Source organism: Cottoperca gobio, chromosome 4 (assembly GCF_900634415.1).
Source record: "Cottoperca gobio chromosome 4, fCotGob3.1, whole genome shotgun sequence".
Taxonomy (NCBI): domain Eukaryota; kingdom Metazoa; phylum Chordata; class Actinopteri; order Perciformes; family Bovichtidae; genus Cottoperca; species Cottoperca gobio.
In genome coordinates, this window is record NC_041358.1 from 26,561,508 (window position 1) to 26,579,372 (window position 17,865).

At 41.5% G+C, this 17,865-nt stretch overlaps 1 protein-coding gene across 4 annotated transcripts in view; it reads right to left on the bottom strand.

Moving 5' to 3' along the window:
- Positions 1-10,411: 10,411 nt before the first annotated feature.
- cacna1ea (calcium channel, voltage-dependent, R type, alpha 1E subunit a) overlaps positions 10,412-17,865 on the bottom strand; it is a 78,364-nt gene continuing 70,910 nt past the window's right edge. For all 4 annotated transcript variants that reach the window (XM_029429362.1, XM_029429364.1, XM_029429365.1 and 1 more), the window contains 9 exons: positions 17,021-17,126; positions 16,593-16,700; positions 16,274-16,374; positions 15,753-15,859; positions 15,405-15,573; positions 14,691-14,819; positions 14,405-14,552; positions 13,640-13,821; positions 10,412-13,428 (listed from right to left, as the gene is read on the bottom strand). In XM_029429362.1, the coding sequence (XP_029285222.1) occupies positions 12,874-13,428; positions 13,640-13,821; positions 14,405-14,552; positions 14,691-14,819; positions 15,405-15,573; positions 15,753-15,859; positions 16,274-16,374; positions 16,593-16,700; positions 17,021-17,126 (1,605 nt within the window). In that variant the 3' untranslated portion in view covers positions 10,412-12,873. The remainder of the gene's footprint in view (positions 13,429-13,639; positions 13,822-14,404; positions 14,553-14,690; positions 14,820-15,404; positions 15,574-15,752; positions 15,860-16,273; positions 16,375-16,592; positions 16,701-17,020; positions 17,127-17,865) is intronic.

A 17,865-nucleotide genomic window follows, 5' to 3' on the forward strand; every position in this document is an offset into this window, starting at 1 on the left:
TAATAATGCATCTGCAGTTCAGTTTAACTTTGTTTTGACAGAGTTCACATTGAACGGCACGTAACGGTTTCTAACGGAAAGGTTATCCTGTTAGCTTTAATGTTAGCTAACGTTAGCTAGTAAAAAATGATGGCTTACCTGCTAAACGCACATCTAGCTAGCTGACACGAAGTCACATGAGCATCCTACTTGAATCATATTTCTTTGAAAACACCTGACAAATGTAAGTTTAATATTTACGTTCTTATTTATATCTGGTTTGGTTGACCCAACTCCTGAGAAAGATTAGCTTGAAAAACGAAAAGTTAGCTTGCTAGATGCTAGTGCTCTTCACCTGCCACTGCTTTACTTTGTTTATTTACCATTTTGTCACGTAAATATCAAACTGCTGGTGTGTCAACCATTTAACCATTACTTTAGCACACTATTATTAGTTATCCATTACTTTTAGATAGCCATTTAAACGGTATATTCCTAACTTTTAGCGTTAGCTTATTTCAACTGTTTGGCTAACGTTATCCCTCACATTTAGCTAACGTTAATCTATATATTTTAGCCATGTATCCGTTACTTTCAGCAAACTGTCAACCAGTTATCACTTTCAACTGTTTATCCATTACTTTAAGATAACTATGTAAACCATTTAGCTATACATTACTTTTAGCTAACTAATAAACCTAGCTAAAAATAATTAGCTAAGCTAACTGTCTCAACTGCTAATTTTTACAACCTCTAAAAATGTGTTTAGGTGTTGTAGCTGACTCTGATATATATTTTTAATTTAAATATATTATATATATTTTTTTATTCAACAATTACAATGCATTATATTTTTTATGTGTGTCTGTAAACCAAAGCGTTGACCTAACCATGCTAAAAGCATAAGCTAACGTTACTAGGGCTGTTGGACACTATCTCATTAGCACTATGAGCATTTCATTCCAATTACAGTCTTTGATTCAATGTTGTTGGTATCAACAATATTTCCTGATTCAGGTTTAATTCAATACATACTTTGTCTCCTTTAGGCCCTGATGGTCCTGATCGTCCAGGTGGACCCTGCAACCCCTGATGAAAGAGTGAGGAGGAACAGTTAGATCTGGATAATCGTCACTTCTAACAATGTACTGTAACCCATTAGGACCTATTCATACAATCAGGGTGGGATAAGTTAAACTGCCCCTAGAGAAGACAATGAAACTAGAGCAGAAATACAGATATAATCATGTCTGAATTCTGATTAATCTAATGTTTTTGTTTTTTGTGATAATGCATAAGGAGTTTGTGAACTTCTAGTATAAAAACACTAAACAGTCTTAAGTCTGAGATAACAGTACCACAGTTTAGCCAGAGGAGGGTGATGATGGCTTTCAATGAAGAGACTAACCCCTCCCTTCAACCACACACACACACACACACACACACACACACACGCACACACGCGCACACACACGGTTTTCTAGGTACTAGAATTGACACAGATATATGTTGCCATCTCAGTCATCAAATCAGCTCTACACAAACTCAATTTCATCCAAGGTCATGACAGAAAATGAGATGATAATATCACACAAATGTATTTAAAATGCCCTATGTGGCTTGTTTATGCATTTATAACGTCATTAACACTCGGTCCTCAGTGTCACTGTGAATACATCTGACGTTTAAAGTAGCCTATACCAAGACCTATATGACGAGCTTTGATTATTGGTTGTAAATATTTACACAGGAACTGCTAAATGTAAACAATATCTTACACTTTGACTTCTGATCCCAGGTCTTAATCCTGCCCCATGACGTCTGGCCGTGTATGTCGGCGGCTGATTGGCTGCTTTAACAGTCTGCTGTGAGGATTCAGTCTCTGATTGGATGAAGGAGTCTTTACTGAACTGGGAGATCTGATCGGGTGAGGATTGATTATAATCCTCTGTAATGTCAGTGTCATTATCATAACTTTCCTTTTCCATCTCTGCATGTCTTTGCACTTCCTCTAAATCGATCTCATCCACATCTGTCTCTGTCCCAGTCCCCTGCTCTCCACCTGGAAGTTGTGGCGATGTTTCTGTTTTGGGTGAAACAGTTTGCAACCTGTCCTCCATTTCCTCTTTTTCTTTTATCTCACTGACTGAAACATTACCCATCTCCCCCTCCATGTTCCTGGTACTTAGTACTTCTCCGCTTTGTACTGTTGGAGTTAAAACAATCAGGTTTGTGGCTGAATCATTCTCAGGTATAGCAAAGTCCTCAGTTACATTTTCTTCTACTGAAACTGGAGGTATAATGACGAGTGGCGATGCCTCCTGTCGCGCCTCCCTTACTCCTTCAGATGTTGGGTACACGCTGGAAGGGACAAACCCTGATTCTGTGATGGGGCCTAAGATAAGAGTAGATCTAGTAGCAAACTGTGGTCCTTTAGAGAAAGATATCTCTGTACTTGCAGTTTCCGCCTCTCCTGATGAGAAACCTGTAGCTGTGGGGTTCTCAGGTTGAAGGTTAAGGCTTGAAATGGTCGTCTCAACACTTTCCAAAACAGATGCGTCACTTGTTCTGGAGCTCTCCTTTGCTTCAATGAACGTTTGATGAACTTGTCTCGGGTGCTGAGCAGTTTGAAGTGTGTGGACAGAAGGAGTCCTGGTTATTATGCTTCCTTCTGTGCTCCATGGTTGCTTCATTGTGCCAGTGTGCACATTAGAAAACTGCTCATTTCCAGTCAGAGAGGTAGGCTTTGGTTCAGTACCCCCACCTTGATTTACTTCCTTACTCACAGCGGTTAGTTTGTCCTTTTCTCTGTTGGTTGAGCCTGCAGTCTGAGTGTCTGTGTCAGCGTTGGTTTTCACTACAGCTCTGGTGTCCACATCCTCTGGATCAGGATGTGGCTTCAGAGGGGAAGTGCTGCTCACTGGATACAGTTTTGGTGTCACCTCAGTGGGAACAGCCTGTAGAGTCGTGTCTTGGGGGGGATTGTCTGGTCTGGATGATACTCCGATCCCAGGCTGAATGGTCACCTCATTTACAGCTGCACCCTCCTGGGAAAAGGTTTACATAAGGGAAAATATTACCCAACATGCACCGTCTCCAACAAGCTCTGAGACGCAAGTGAGTGATCTATTTTCTGAGTCTGATCTAAACAGTTTTCTCTCCTGTGTTTATGACTGGTAAAAAATAGGTTTTATTAAAGTAAAGTAAATATTTTCCATCTGTGAAAAAAGGTCAAATGCAGGTTTTCCTTTTGTTGTTGTTGTTGTTGTTGTTGTTGTTGTTGTTGTTGTTGTTGGTATTATACTCATTTTGGCTACAAGACGCTTAAGTGCATCACTATGTTCTAAATAGGACTAAAAGCACACATTTTTTCTTCCAGTTAGATTTAATTTCTCTGTGCAACTTGCAAACAATATACATACATTGTGCTTAGAGTACATGGAGACATTAATAAATTAACCTGTTTTCCCAGAAGAAGAACAAAGTAGAAAAATTATCCTGGTGAAACTTTTTATTTCACTTTTTTATTCTCATAGAGAGAGCAAGAAATAGTTTAAAGACTTATCTGTAAATGATGTACTGTTTTTAAAGTCCCATACTTGAATAGCTCTAAAGCAAATTAGCAATTAGTCCCTTCTAGGACATACATTAAATTACTAAACAGCAGTTAAGTAATAACAAGAACTAATGCCCAAAGGACAAACTACATACAAGAATGAACACCGTGCATCTAAAAGCAGAAATTATGAATCAGTATTGTTGCTCTCTTTGGCGTTGTGAAAAGAGTCTGTTCAGAAATGTAAACACTCACATACACATAAGTATAACATGCATTTCCAAACAAATCACATTGTTATTGCAGTTAAGCCTCTCAAACGTTCACACAGGGATGCCGCTGACTGTACTGTGGGACAATACGATGAAGCACCAGACATTCACATTAACATGTCATCTAAAAATAAAAAGCGGGGGGAGATTATCAAAGGCTCTACACACACACTCAGTTCACCAACACAGGTGTTTTCACTTATTTATCCTAATTAGCACTCTTGTAATGAGACTGAGGGCGAGTACAAACTAAGCTTGAATTCTATCTCCCTGAGCTGCTTATTAGGTTTGTTGTATGAAGTTAGGTGAGCTCACATATTTCCCAGCATTCAGTAGCTTCACCTGTTCAGGGGCTTTGACTGTAGCTTAGATCACACTTATACTCAGACTTCAGGTAGACGTCTGAATTCATTTGTTGCACAAAGATGTCTAATTCTGAGCGAGACTAATTTACCATGAATTAGGAAAAACTAAGACTTTTTTCATACTAACAAACATGACTGGAAATGTTTGGCTCGCAGAAGAATCCAACAGTTACAAGGTGATTTTACTGGGATATTCAGCAAAGAGTATAACATTAGCATACAATCAGAACGCAGTGCTAACTGAATTAGCCTGGGGGTAGGTGGCTAACAGGCTAAAAAATAGGTCATTTTTGTGAAACAATAATTACATATTTCCTAATAAATGTTTTAGTATCAGAGAAAAGAGCAACACCAATCAGATGTTGTCCAGACGTAACCCTTTTGAGTAAAAGCCTACAGTTCAGAGTGTTTGTGTAGCTGGCAGCAGTGTGTTGTTTGTACCTGTGTGTCTGTCAGAGCTGAGCAGGTGCTGCTGGGATCTCCACAGTGCTGCTCTGCTGCTGTTGGATCTCCTAAGACAAAGATCATCTGCTGGATGGTTCCCTGAACACACCACAGACACACAGGAGACATACGGTGACCAGTTTGAAGAGTTTTTCATTCCGATCTCTTACAGCTTCAGTGAATTTAACTTTATATTAATGTTCGCAGTCACCGTCCTCTTTCTTATAGAATCATTCAAATCTTACACATACGGCTTTAAAGCTTTCATATAATTTCTACAATGTTGTACTGAACTATTGTACTATGTACAATATTATAATCAGAGTTGGAGTCCTCCATAAGTGTTCCCTAGCTTCCACTCCCAATGGTCTCTCTGTGCTATGGATCACATACGACTGCCATTTTTATCCAAAGAAAGTGGAGGAAACAAAAGAGCAATGGAGACGTCGGCAATTCTGGCTCGATTACATAGGGAAACTTTCTTTTGCCCTTTTTGTCATTAACTCATACTTGATGTATGAGAGGAATACTCTTGACTGACTAAATAACTAATAACAAGTCATTTTGCTAGAAACTATATTGTGATTTTTCTTGTTTAATGACCTGAATTGAAATAAACACAAATGCATATATTAAGTGGACTATTTAAGCCAGTCAACATGTAGCACTTTCTTTGTAAATACATGCATCAATTGTTGAGTTTAAATACTTCTTTTGGTGAAAAAAGCAGTAAAATGTTCTGCACAGAATTTTATGAGATTTACTCGTTGATGTGAAAATCTTCTCCTGCCTCTCATCCTCTCACATGCACGTGCAAGAAGCCCCAGAACCTGACGCAGAAATACTTGAGCTGCGGGTGAAACTCACAAAGAAACTGGTGCACAGCCAATAGTAATGGCAAGATTACAGGAAAACGCTTTAAATGACATTTAAATTGAAAAAGCAAAACATTAAATGCAACAGAAAAGAGATTCAAGTGTGATTCTGAAGCTTATAAGATGATGAACTATATCTACATTGTACTCAGCCTCTGCAGCATACTTCCACAAAGCACAAGAAAAAATAACAATTCCAAATTATGTTGATGTATTTAAATGCACAACAAAAAAAAACATTTCTAGAAATTAAGGAACTTAAATTTGCGTTCATAATTTGTATAAACGTTCAAAATCCAAACAGACACAGTTAATCTTTCAGCTTCTTAGTTTTACGCCAAGTTGTCACAAATTCGATCTGAATCCATCAGCAACATTTTGACCAACGATACAATCAGACTTACGCAGCTCAGCAGCAGTAGCACCACCGCCACAGCACCCTGCATGGCTTCTGATAAAGGGGACTGCTGGACTCCTCTGACTGCAGCTGCCTTACACACTTCAAGGCAGTGTGTAAGCCTCCCCCCTCCCTCCCCTCCCCTCCCTGAGCCCAGCGTTTACAGCCAGTGTCTCATACAAACACACACATATTCAGTGTTGGGGCGTATTGAACTTAATGTTATTAAACTAAATTTTGCAGTAGCTTACTTGTAGTTCAACTACACTTATATTTGCTTAGTGATTCAAGTAGTTAGATTACTTTTATGCCGTTTCTTTGTGTACTTTAACTACTGAAACTACAAACTATTCTGGGCCATAGAAGGTCATTTTTACCATTACTTCTCTACTGCAGTTGAACGTCTTCGATTCTGTTTGATGTTTAGAGTTCAAGCTGTTTTTAATTTGTAAAGATTGTACAAGTCAGATTACAAAACTGACAAGTAAGACAAAAGGCTATTTTTTTTCAGAACAGTGCTGAAGTCGGTCAAATGGTCTAAAAAGGTGCAAAATAATGTGTATTTAACTTTTTGGGTTTAAGTATGACCTGTGAACAAGTGCACACCTTTTTAAATAAACTCAATTAAGTGGCATTTTTGCATTTTTTATTATGTACATTGTCAATTTGATAGTTCTTTTCACTAAGTAGATTAAAATACTTGTTCCAAACGAGATTTCTCCCTCGGGTAGCTTTGCTGTACTTTAACTTCTTCCAGTATGAAGTCATTGGTATCTTCCAAATCTTTCAAAGTAGCTGCTTTCAACCCAACGCTGCTCATATTCCTTCTGCTTCCTGTGGCAACACAGCGCTAGACAGGTCCAGCACTCAACCCTCAGAACGCTAGGACAGAGTGTGAACAACGACAGACACTCAGGTGTGTTGTCTCCTCGCTCTGTTGCTGAGCAGTCGTGTAAGTCCTTTGTGTTCAGGGCAGATCGATGGTGAAGGTCTAAAACACAGCTGTCACTGGGATGAGGAATAAAATTCCTATCGTGAGAAGTTCATCTCATCAGCCTCCTTCTCACTCCATCTTCCACACACAATACATTTATAGATATACTGTGCCAGCTCAGCAGACACAGTAAGACAAGAACCGGAGGATTATTATATTGTTCATAGAGATCCTGAGATTCATAATACTTTTAAAGATTAAATCCCAACTACTGTTCTTAATTCAGTGAATGGTAAAATGTAAACAGCTGTTCATTTGTACTTTGTATGTGATGTCCCTGAGCTTGGTACTGTATCTTGCTTGATGTTCCTTCCTACTGTGTTTAATTTGCCATTAAACTTCCCATTGAGCCCTCCCCCCCTCCATCTTTTTTCATCCAGGGTCAGGAGGGGAGGACTGTGGCCCAGGTGAGGAATGTGACATGAAGATCAGAAGAGCGAGGGGCTGCTGCCCGAGCTTACGGTAAAGGGTGTGTGGTGAGGACGTGAAGCTCCTCCCAACAGCGTCAGGCCTAAAGTGTTGATCTGCCGCCCCAGGCCCCGACGCCAGGGGGGGCTCTCCTGTAGACGACAGTCCAGAAACAACTCCAGTCTGGACAGAGAGACGGACAGCGAGAGGCTGTGCCACAGTCCATCCCACAGAGGAGCAGCAGGAAACCTGTCAGACAGAAATGACTGTTGCTTATAACAAACATGACCAGTGGATTTGGAGAATCGTTGCAGACCTGCTGAAAAGATATTATGTGTAAAGATACTGGTGTCCCTCAGTGATACTGTCAAAAGATGTTCTGACTCCAAATATGCAGATCTGGTCTACGCAACTCCTGCTGGGTGTTTCGGTGAAGGGTTTAACACTCAACCTAATATCTTCTGTTCTTTTCTAATATAAATAACTAAAAGCAAAGACACTTAAACATCAGTTAAAGCGAACTTTGTTGTAGGAACTAAACCAGTTTAAGTATTCTTAGGATATACAGTTTCACCACTAAAGTCTGTGCCACACTTTGTTTTAATTCCAGAAGTTGATCAGACAACTACATACACTTAATAATAATCAATGTGTCTCATTATTCCATCTACTGCACATTCAGTGGTGGATGTTTGCATTTCTCACTCATAATGTTGTCCCCAGGCACTGATGACGGTGACGAGTCCCGGTCCCACCTTCAGCTGAAAAAGCTCCTCCCCTTCCTGCCCTAAAATAACCAATAGCGTCGTCTCCTCTGACCACCGTTGACCCAGACGCAGACGCATCAGCACACTCAGCTCATCTGGAAAACTGTCAGGTAAACGTTAGCACACACACTCTGTCAGATACACACTGGTACGCATGCTCAGATGCACACTTCTACTTGATCTTTCTCTGGACATGTACAGTTGTGAGATGAGAACACAGCGCAGGTGAAGGTTGTGGTGTCACAGAGAGACTAAAGACTTTCCTCACAGAGAGCAGCTTCACAAGGGAATGTAAACTGTATCACAAAGCTGACAGATTCAGACGGCATTAGTACCCCGTGTGTGTAAACAGTCAAGTGAGGTTTAACACCAAAGCCTTCAGCTAAGTCCGCTCAACCTACACATCATGGAAGGTCCTCTGCAGACCCCGTCAGCTCTCTGAAACAACATCTGTTGTTGTAAAAGATGTAGATTTACACACCAAAATGAACAGAATTAGTGTGTAAATTGGAAATATTTTACTATGTATATGAATAACAATATAGGCTTTGTGTTGTGCTTACTGTATATATTATATTTAATAAACTGTCTCAGTCCCTAAGAGCAAAACTGACTTATTTATTAGTAAGAGAATTACTATTAATTAATAGAAAGCAAACTGTTCTGTCAACCTATTATGGACTAAAGTGATATAACTTAAATTAAACTTCTTCTAAGACCTTATTGCTGACAGATGAGGTAATATGTTTATTATTATTAGTATATAAGTAAGGTATTATTAGCACTACCTGAATATTTCACCTGAGAAGTAATGGAGTAGATCTTTAGCTCCTGCTTTACGCTTTACATAATACTCACAGAGGGCCAAATACAGCAGCTGTTGGTAGGGACAGGGTGGCATATTGTCCGATCCGATATGCCGGACATCCTCGGTCATCTTCTGTTGTTGACACGTTGTAGTGAGTGTCCGACTGCAAGTCCAAGAGCTGCAGTACATCCACTTCTGCAAACACAAGGCATAGACGTATAGATTATTAATGTATCTCACTGGCATCATTGCTATGCATTGTTGCATTGAGAAAATAGACTTTGGGCTTTTGGCTCTGACTCTGTGGAGAATGTGGAAGTTGCTTTATATCACAACATGATTTAAGGTTTATAAGCAACAACTTTACTGAGTTCTGCAGTAATTAAAACAACATACAGCACTCTTGGTATCATCGTGATGCCTGCTCCTAATACAGGGATAGGTTACATTTCCCTGCGCGGTGCTGTGAACATGTGTGATAACAAAGAGGGGGTTCAAAATCCTCCATTTTTATGATAAAACACGTAACTGCTTGTTGACCTTTAAAATGATATGTGGTTATTAAGTAAACGGACGCCTCTGACTCAGCAGAATACTGGAAGTTGGATGAGTAATGCTCTCAGCAACATTTTGGTCCTTTAAGGAACAGTTTCTTCTCAGAGTTACTGAATTTACACACACACACAAAAAACCCCACAGCCATCAGAAATGTGTTTGCTCACCTTTCACGCCTGCACGTGTCACATTTCCTCTGTCCCTCCCATGATCCTTTGCTTCAGCATGGAGAGAACGCCGCTGTAGGGTGCTCACCTCCAGAGACAGACCGTCTGCTTTCACTATAAACAAAAAGGCTTGAACCCAGAGCGCTGAGAGCGAAGATGAGCTCGGCATCATGTCCTCAGCTGACTGCAGAGAGAGAGCCGCTGCTGGAGGAACATCTCAGCTGCTGCAGGTACACATGGACCAGAGGGCCGGGCCTAACTGGCATCTCAGCCATCTCACAAACACACTCGCTCATGTTCTGATCTCTCAACAGCAAACTAGATATCTCACCTACGTCTCTGCTGAGCAGCTGGTTACACACACGTTCCTGGAGGAGTCAGTGGGTTCAGTGAAAACCATAAAATATTGAAATATCATAACATTATGTCTTTGTTATGTATCGACTAATGGCTTCCTGTCTGAAGGATGTTTGCAGACAGTACAAAGCTGCTGGTATCACAACGGCCATTATACCCTTGAGGATATTTAGCTTTAAAGCTTTAAAAACAGCTAGAACTGAGTAAACAGAAGTTCAAATCTGGTGTGTGAGTTTGATTTCCTCAATTCCTGTCATCTCGATTGTCAAATCCTCGCTGTCGTACGTTAGACATTTGAGTAAAATTGTCATAATTAGCAAATTAATTCTTGAGTTGTGACCAAAAATATGTTTTGTGAGATCACAGTGGGTTAACCCTAACCCATAAACATGAAGATAGACAAATATATATACATATATAGTTAACATCTTTACGTATTTAACAGTAATATCAGTCAGTACAGAAAAGCCAAGTGATCTCTCTTTAATGGTCCTTTGAAACACTTCTTTTGTTAAGGTCAGAGACTCATGATTCAAATAAAATATAAACGGTACAATAAATTAAACATGGATTTATTTTGTACACTTTAAACTACATAATTACCAGAAAGCTTCTCTATCTATGAAATCCAGGCTTGATAGGGAACTCTTTGTGCGAGCGTCCCCAGGCACAGGTTAGGTTGTTCTGCACAGACGGACATCGAGGTCCTCGGCTGCACATGTTAAGCATGCTTTATAAGCGAAAGGCTGAAGCCTTAACCGAACCTGCATACTGTATGAATCGAGCCTTGTAGTCGACACTCTTCAAAGGAGGTTTCGCTGCTAAAATACATCTTTTCTTTCAGTCCAGGACTTCCTGTTTGGGCCTCCAGCAGGGGAGCGTGACCTTGTCTGACCTGCGGATCCTCAGTCCAGATAAGTCCCGTGTTCACATTTCAAACTCAACATATTACATTAACACAACAGCACATGATATAAATATACATCTTATTTAAGGGGAACAACAAATGGTCTAAAGGTGGAATACTCAAAGATATGGAGGGTGGATGCTGGGAGTGAAAACGCACGAGCATCTCTCTGCACTTTCATCATTACTCTGTTGGTGAAGTGGTTTAAAATCCCATTTAATATCATGGATAAATTAAAAATACTCTCTCGCACATCTCTCATTGTCACCATGCTCATGCATGTGGAAATTACTATAACTGTGGAGCACGGAAAATACTGTAACTATTTCAACAAAGGCTCCAATGTGCCGGACACAATGTGGCAGTTAACACACAGACAAACCAAACTGTGCCTGTGATTCCTCTTTTGTAAAAGCATCCATGTTGCATCACATGTAAAAAGGACATTAACTTCTCATCATCATCATCACATGAAAGAAGGCAACACATCCTGAAGAAAGACACGTCCCTGGCTCTATTTACCGGAAGAAAATGGCTTAAGTCACCTCTCATTGACAGTAGTGGTTATCCAGCACGGAGACGTGAAGAATGAACATCCGTTTTGCCTTCAGGCAGGCGGCCTGTCCTGCAGATGTTTGTCACTCAGGCCAAAGCCGTTATAGTCCATGGACAGAGTAGACACAGATCACAGGGCGCAGTCATGTGGCTCTCATGCCGACTGACCTGTGAGAGACGCTTGTAGTCCTTCTGATGTTCACACTTTCTGCACCAATGATGATTCCTTCAGAAGATGATATATTACAAATGCAATGGTCCAGTATCCTGAGACAAAACATCTGTAATCTGTCCAAGATCTTTAGCATCTTTTTTCCCAGAGCCGACATAAACCTGCACTGTGCTGCTGCAGTTGTAAGAACGTCGTCATTGTTTTCAGGACAGAAACATATTACAAGTTTATTAAGGGAACACACTACAGGTGAACATGACTAATAGATGTCACCATGAAACCTCCCTCGTCCATTACTCACATTAAAACAATGTTCTTAAATGTCATGTTTAAATATGGGAATGAGGCATTATTTTATTAAATATGTGGTAACAGAGAAATGTAAACATGGGAGAAAAATTCATTTTGTTGACATATTAGAGTCAAAGGTTTTTACAGACGGGATTTTGGATTTCTCTTTGTGTCACTCCATAAAATCAGAAAATTGCCGTGTTTTTAGGAATAAAATGCCCTAAAAATCAGACTCTGAATGATGTAAGAACAAACCCCTCGGCTAGAAGCTTCAGAATATAGAGAGGAATGCAAACCTTTAGTGAATTTAGCATAAATCGAAGTCAGAGAATTAAAAACCTGTTGATTAGTGACTGTTAACGCTCATGAACCGTGTGAATACTCTGTGTGAACAGGAACTGTGTTGAATGGCTGGTTTATAAACAACTCCTGCTTCACTGCTACTCTTACAACTCTTCACAGACTAACAGCAACCCTCTCAAATGACCTGAACATAAGAACCAAAAGCTAAATACATTCATCGTAGTACATTTTCACATGCTACCTCTATATTCACCTACACAACTCACTTGGATCAGTCTCTTGGATTCAAAGGGAGGTTTGGACGCCGTGGATCGACGTGTCACCTTATTTTGTTCAAATAACAATCAAAACACAACAGCTTGTGTGGGAAGGCTTGGCAATGCTTGGGTTTGCCTGTAGTGATCTACTTATAGTACAGTCAGTCTCTGCTGTGCTATTGATTTGGCAACTTTTCTCTTTTAAGAGCACACACACACAGACACACCTGTGTTCACACACACACACACACAGCCTCCCTCCAGCTACAACAAACACACACACACACACACACGAGAACACGTTAGACACCCAAGTATCCAGATAAATAGAGTTCAGTCCTGCCTGTTATGCTACTAAAGAGAATACAAGTTCTCAGAGCCACGTGGAGCTTCTCCGAGGTTCCTCAGTTGCTCTCTGCATCCTCTTCCTTTTTTTTTTTTTTTTTAGCAGCGGTCGTCCTCGTCTGTGTCACTTAGCAGCTCGCTGGCTCCAAGTGGACTCGCTTGGCCCAATTGCTTCCTGATATGCCCGTTAGGAACCTGCCAGGAGTGTCTGAGCTGAGGCGCGGAGCTTATAGCGTTGGGCCGTCCCAGGCTGGTTGCCACAGCAGTCTCAAAAGTGAGGGTCTCCTGCCCGTCACCTGCTGCTCCACCGCTGGCGTCCTCGTGGAACGGCAGGTACGGCTCTGAGATGTAGCGGTGAGGAGATGGGTTGTTGGGTCCTGAAACGTGACCTCCGGATGACCCCTGACCTTCAGTTAGGGGGCCGCACTCTTTGTCAGCCCTCCGCGCGGTCTCCGTGGAGGCACCGGCGCCATCCTGAGCCGGGGTCTGTCCCTCAGAAGAGGCTGCTGGTGCTGGAGAGGTGTTGGTTTGGCAGACCAAAGGGGAGTAGGAGATGTACGGTCGCGGGCGAGAGGGCGTCTGCGGCAGCTGGCGCCGATTACGAGGAGTACCGGACTCTGAGGCGGAATGGGCCGGGCTGCCTGATGTGTTCACCTGCAGACACAAACACACAGTGAGGGAGGTGCTGCAGAACCAAGGAGCTCATTGTGGATTTTAGGAAAAAGGAGGCATGTGATGCTGAGAACATCCCTGCTGTGAAACTCTGCGTTGCATAATGACAATTAAATAACCTTGAACTTTGTTTAGGCTTTCCTCCTCCTCCTCCTGGTTCCTTTTCTCACCCTTTAGCGCGTCGTACTCCTACCTGTCTCTGTAAGGTGTGTGTGCGTCCTTCGCTCGGTGAACGGGACCGTCTCCTTTCACAGGACGTGTCGCGGCTGCGCTCCTCAGAGTTGCAGCGGGACACGTCAGGGGACAGTAGGTGGCGCCGTTCCTTAGATCGCCCTCGCTCGTGACTGCTTGTTTCTTTGTGGTTGATTCGAGGACCTGAGAGGCGTTTAGATTCTAGTTAGTCAGAAGAAATGTTTTTAAAGGAAAGAAAGTCACCTCAGTTTTATGTCAGAGGAAAGAAACCGTGTAAAACATATCCTACTACATCCAAATGATCCAGTTTAAAGGCCCATTCTGTATTTGTTTTACTTTAAATTACAGGTACAATGATATCATTTAAGGAATTACACTTGTAAAACATACCGTTGGTCTACTTTTGGTCCATATCAATGCAGCACTTGAACACATTGAACACTTGACATCATCCTTTTCTGATTTAGTGAATAATGTGTTGTGCACATATATTCAGGAGCCCATAAAGAATCTAATTTCCATTTAATTTGGGTTGTTCCTCCAATATAAATAAAGCTGGATATGCAATCCTTAAGGTCATTGCAGCTTAAATGTGTTGATTCTGACATTAAAGTCAACTGTGATTCAAAAGCAGCTGAATTCATGAACAGTGTCTTCGGGTTGCAGCAGATGCTGTTCATGTATTTTGCCCATTTGAACTTCTCTATCTTCTAACCGTTGCTATGAATATGTATCAGGAGGTGCGATGTAATGTGTGTCTGGTGACCTCTGTAGCTCCTCTGACGCGGCCTGTATGTGCCGTCAGGACTGATTCTCTCCAGAGAGTGTTGCTCCTGCCAGAGGCCGTTCACACACTGGTCTCCGATGGTGGAGAAGGAGCGCTTCATCAGCTTACTGTCTGCTGACATCCCAGGCTACATACACATCAACAACCAGAGGAGGAATGACTTAAGTAACTGTGAACGACTCCTCTCACAATCAAACACACATACATACAGGCACATATACTGTACTGAATATAGGTTTGAATAAAGGTTATTACTCTTTATTACCGGTGGATCAACAGCCAGTCTGGGCATGGAGGACGCTCTGATAGAGGCTGTCCGCTGAGGTGATTTAATAACTGCTGCGTCCTGCCTGGCCTGCTGCATCACTTGGTTATACTCCACCACGTCTGGCACCTAAAAGATACGATAGAAAAGAGCGCTGGTTACATCTAATTTATTTCTCCTTCCAAAAGCTAAAGACTGAGACTGAGGGGCGAACGCACAAAAACATTTCTAATTCTCAAATGCACCCCGAACTGCGCTGCCAATCAAATAGCGTGTTGGTGCTTCCGTGCTGTTGGTACGTATTTAAATGACGTAATATGTTACGCACAATCAGCTGTTCTCTATGCAAAGGAGCCTCATAGCAAAAACATTTACAAAGGTCAACGCTAATAGCCACACGCACTTACAGAAGCGAAAATAATTTATAATTTCTTCACTTGGCTGCAAAACTCATGTTGTGATATCATTAGTGGTTGCAAATGATGCGCAGTTCAAAGTGCGTCTCTATAAAGATGCTCTGATAATGTTTTAACAACAAAGCAAAAAGCAAAGTGTCCCAGTGCAGATGTTGCATGTAGTTCATTTGAATTATATTCTTTTGTTATTCTCTTGCAGGAGATAAACTAGCAAACAATAAGAGGATGCATATTGCCATGAATGGACTTCTCTAGAAGCTGACATGATTAAGCAGCGTTCTCAACACTACACGGTTACCAGTGTGTGTAAATGACGGGGGTGGTGACGTGGGTGGTGGTAGGGGTGGTAGGGTGAACGGTAGTCGCTGTCATCCTCCTCCTCCTTCTCCTCCCTGGAGTGGGACAGCGGCTGCAGGAACATCTCTTGTGGAGAGACGGGGCTGAGTGCCACGAAACCTCCTCTGGTGCTGCAGCAGCGCACGGACACAGACGGGGCAACTGAATTACATTCCCACAAAACCAATTAATGTTGACGATGATAAAGGAATAAAGTCAGCGACCAGATCTACAGAAAACAAGACGCTTTCTATCCCGTCCAGCAGAAACCACATTAAACAACTGTGTGAGGAAAAGGTTGGATATTTACAGAGCGGATCCGGCGCTGTGCTGGAGGAATGAAAGGGATTTGGCGTTGCATAGGATTTCTTGGGGCAGAGAGGAGGCGTCCATACGCTGGAACATGGGCGCATGTTTCTGTAGGGGGAGAAAAACACACGGGGGAGATGGGAAACTAAAATACGCTCATACAACACGGACATGGACCAATTTAAAACTGAAAGAGAACTGTATATTATTTACATACATTATGCATTAAGGCCATTATAGGTAAAAAAAAAGAGCCATTAGTCGGAGGAAGGGTGGATATATTCTGAGAAAAGGAAGTTACTGAGATTAAAGTCGTAAATTTAAGATTAAGAAACGTGTAAATTCTCTGAGATTAAAGTCGTAAATTTACAATAAAGAAACTTGAATACTCTCTGAGATTATAAAGTCGTACATTTACGAGTAAAATAATAAAACAGTCTCTAAGATTAAAGTCACAAATGTACGTACATTCAACATTTAAGGATGAAAAGAGCAGAATTATGATATGAAAATGAAAAGGACCTGTTCCTCCAGCTGCTGTCGGAGCTTCTTGGCCTTGCTCTGCTTGTAGTAGTCCATGATCATCATGGCGGCATAGATCTTCCCGATGGTCATGTCACTGGCTGAAAACAGAGAACGCATCAGACGTGACCCTTCAAGAGTACATTATCAAAAGCCCAAACATTTAGCGCTTATGAATTGTTACTGTTAAAGCTATAATATGTGACTTTTCCCAATGAAGGAATCCGAACCAGGAGAAACGTCTTGTTATTGCTTTGACTGAGAGTCCCCTGGTGGCAGGAAGTTATTACTGTGTGTTTAAGTTGCAGCCTGATGTCACCTTTGTGAATGGGAACCAGCACGTCCAACGTCTTCTGAGCCAGATGAGGCCAGATGACCCCGATCTCCTTCTGCAAGTCCAGGTCCATCTCATTTCTATCCTCCCCTCCTGGAGATTTCATAAAAAAGAAAGATAGATGGTTTGTTTGTGTCTGTCAATAGTTTAAAACAGAAACAACAATGCATCACATAATTACCCTCTGTTACACAATTATAATGGATCAGTCATAGTCATAGGAGACACACACACACACACACACACACACACACACACACACACATTTATTACCAGACTAAGAGCAAAGAAAAACACGCTATAATCCTAATAATATTCATTGGACGCAGCTTATGGATGAATTATTATCTATAAGAGTGATTTAATGTGTCACATTAAATGTGTGTCTGTAAGGTTTTGATATTCGGTCAAACCTCGGGCTATCTTGACCTCCAGGGCGGTGCGGATGAGCGCCATGAGCGTGGAGGTGAAGTGGACGGACATGTCATCGTCCACGGGCATGTTCATCAGGACGAGTCTCTGATGGCCGCACAGAGAGCAGCACAGTCAGACACACCTTCACACTTATACAACACATCACAATGTAGAAGAGCCCAGAGTGGCTGCGGTGGATCATAATGTCTGTAAATCCTCTTATCTTGTGGTCATGATGACTTAATACTCTCATTATCGAAGCCTGCTTCACCAAAATGATGATTTATTTAACTTACAGACATTCTCAAGCTGGGACACAGGCAGGAGCGTCCTTGTGTTACACCAGTGGTTCCCAAACGTTTCTGCAGGACGACCCTTCTGCCAATTCATTGAAGTGAATACATGTGTATTTGATAGGGATGATGCAATCTAACATATTAACAGTGAAACTGATGTGCTGCACAGAGAGTTTATAACTAAAGCTAAATGGACTCTTGTCTCTAGTTGAGCTTTTACATGTGTAGTTCAACAATACACATGCACAGTAATACACCGTGGTCATTTACAGCAGCGTTGTTAGGAATGGGTACAGCTCTGGTTTGCACTTAGACTTTGTTGAAGATAAAAGAAGTTGTCTGCAAAATCCTATAGAATTTGAAACATTGTCCGTAATTAATACATAACTGCAGCTGCAGTGTGATATCTTACTGAACAAAAGTAAATAAGGAACAAGTCACTTCTGGAGTGGAAGCATTAAAGTGACACTGCAGCGTGCATCTTCACAAATGGCCAGTTTACCAACTCCCTGCATAAAAACAAGAACCTTTCTCTGCAAGAATACACT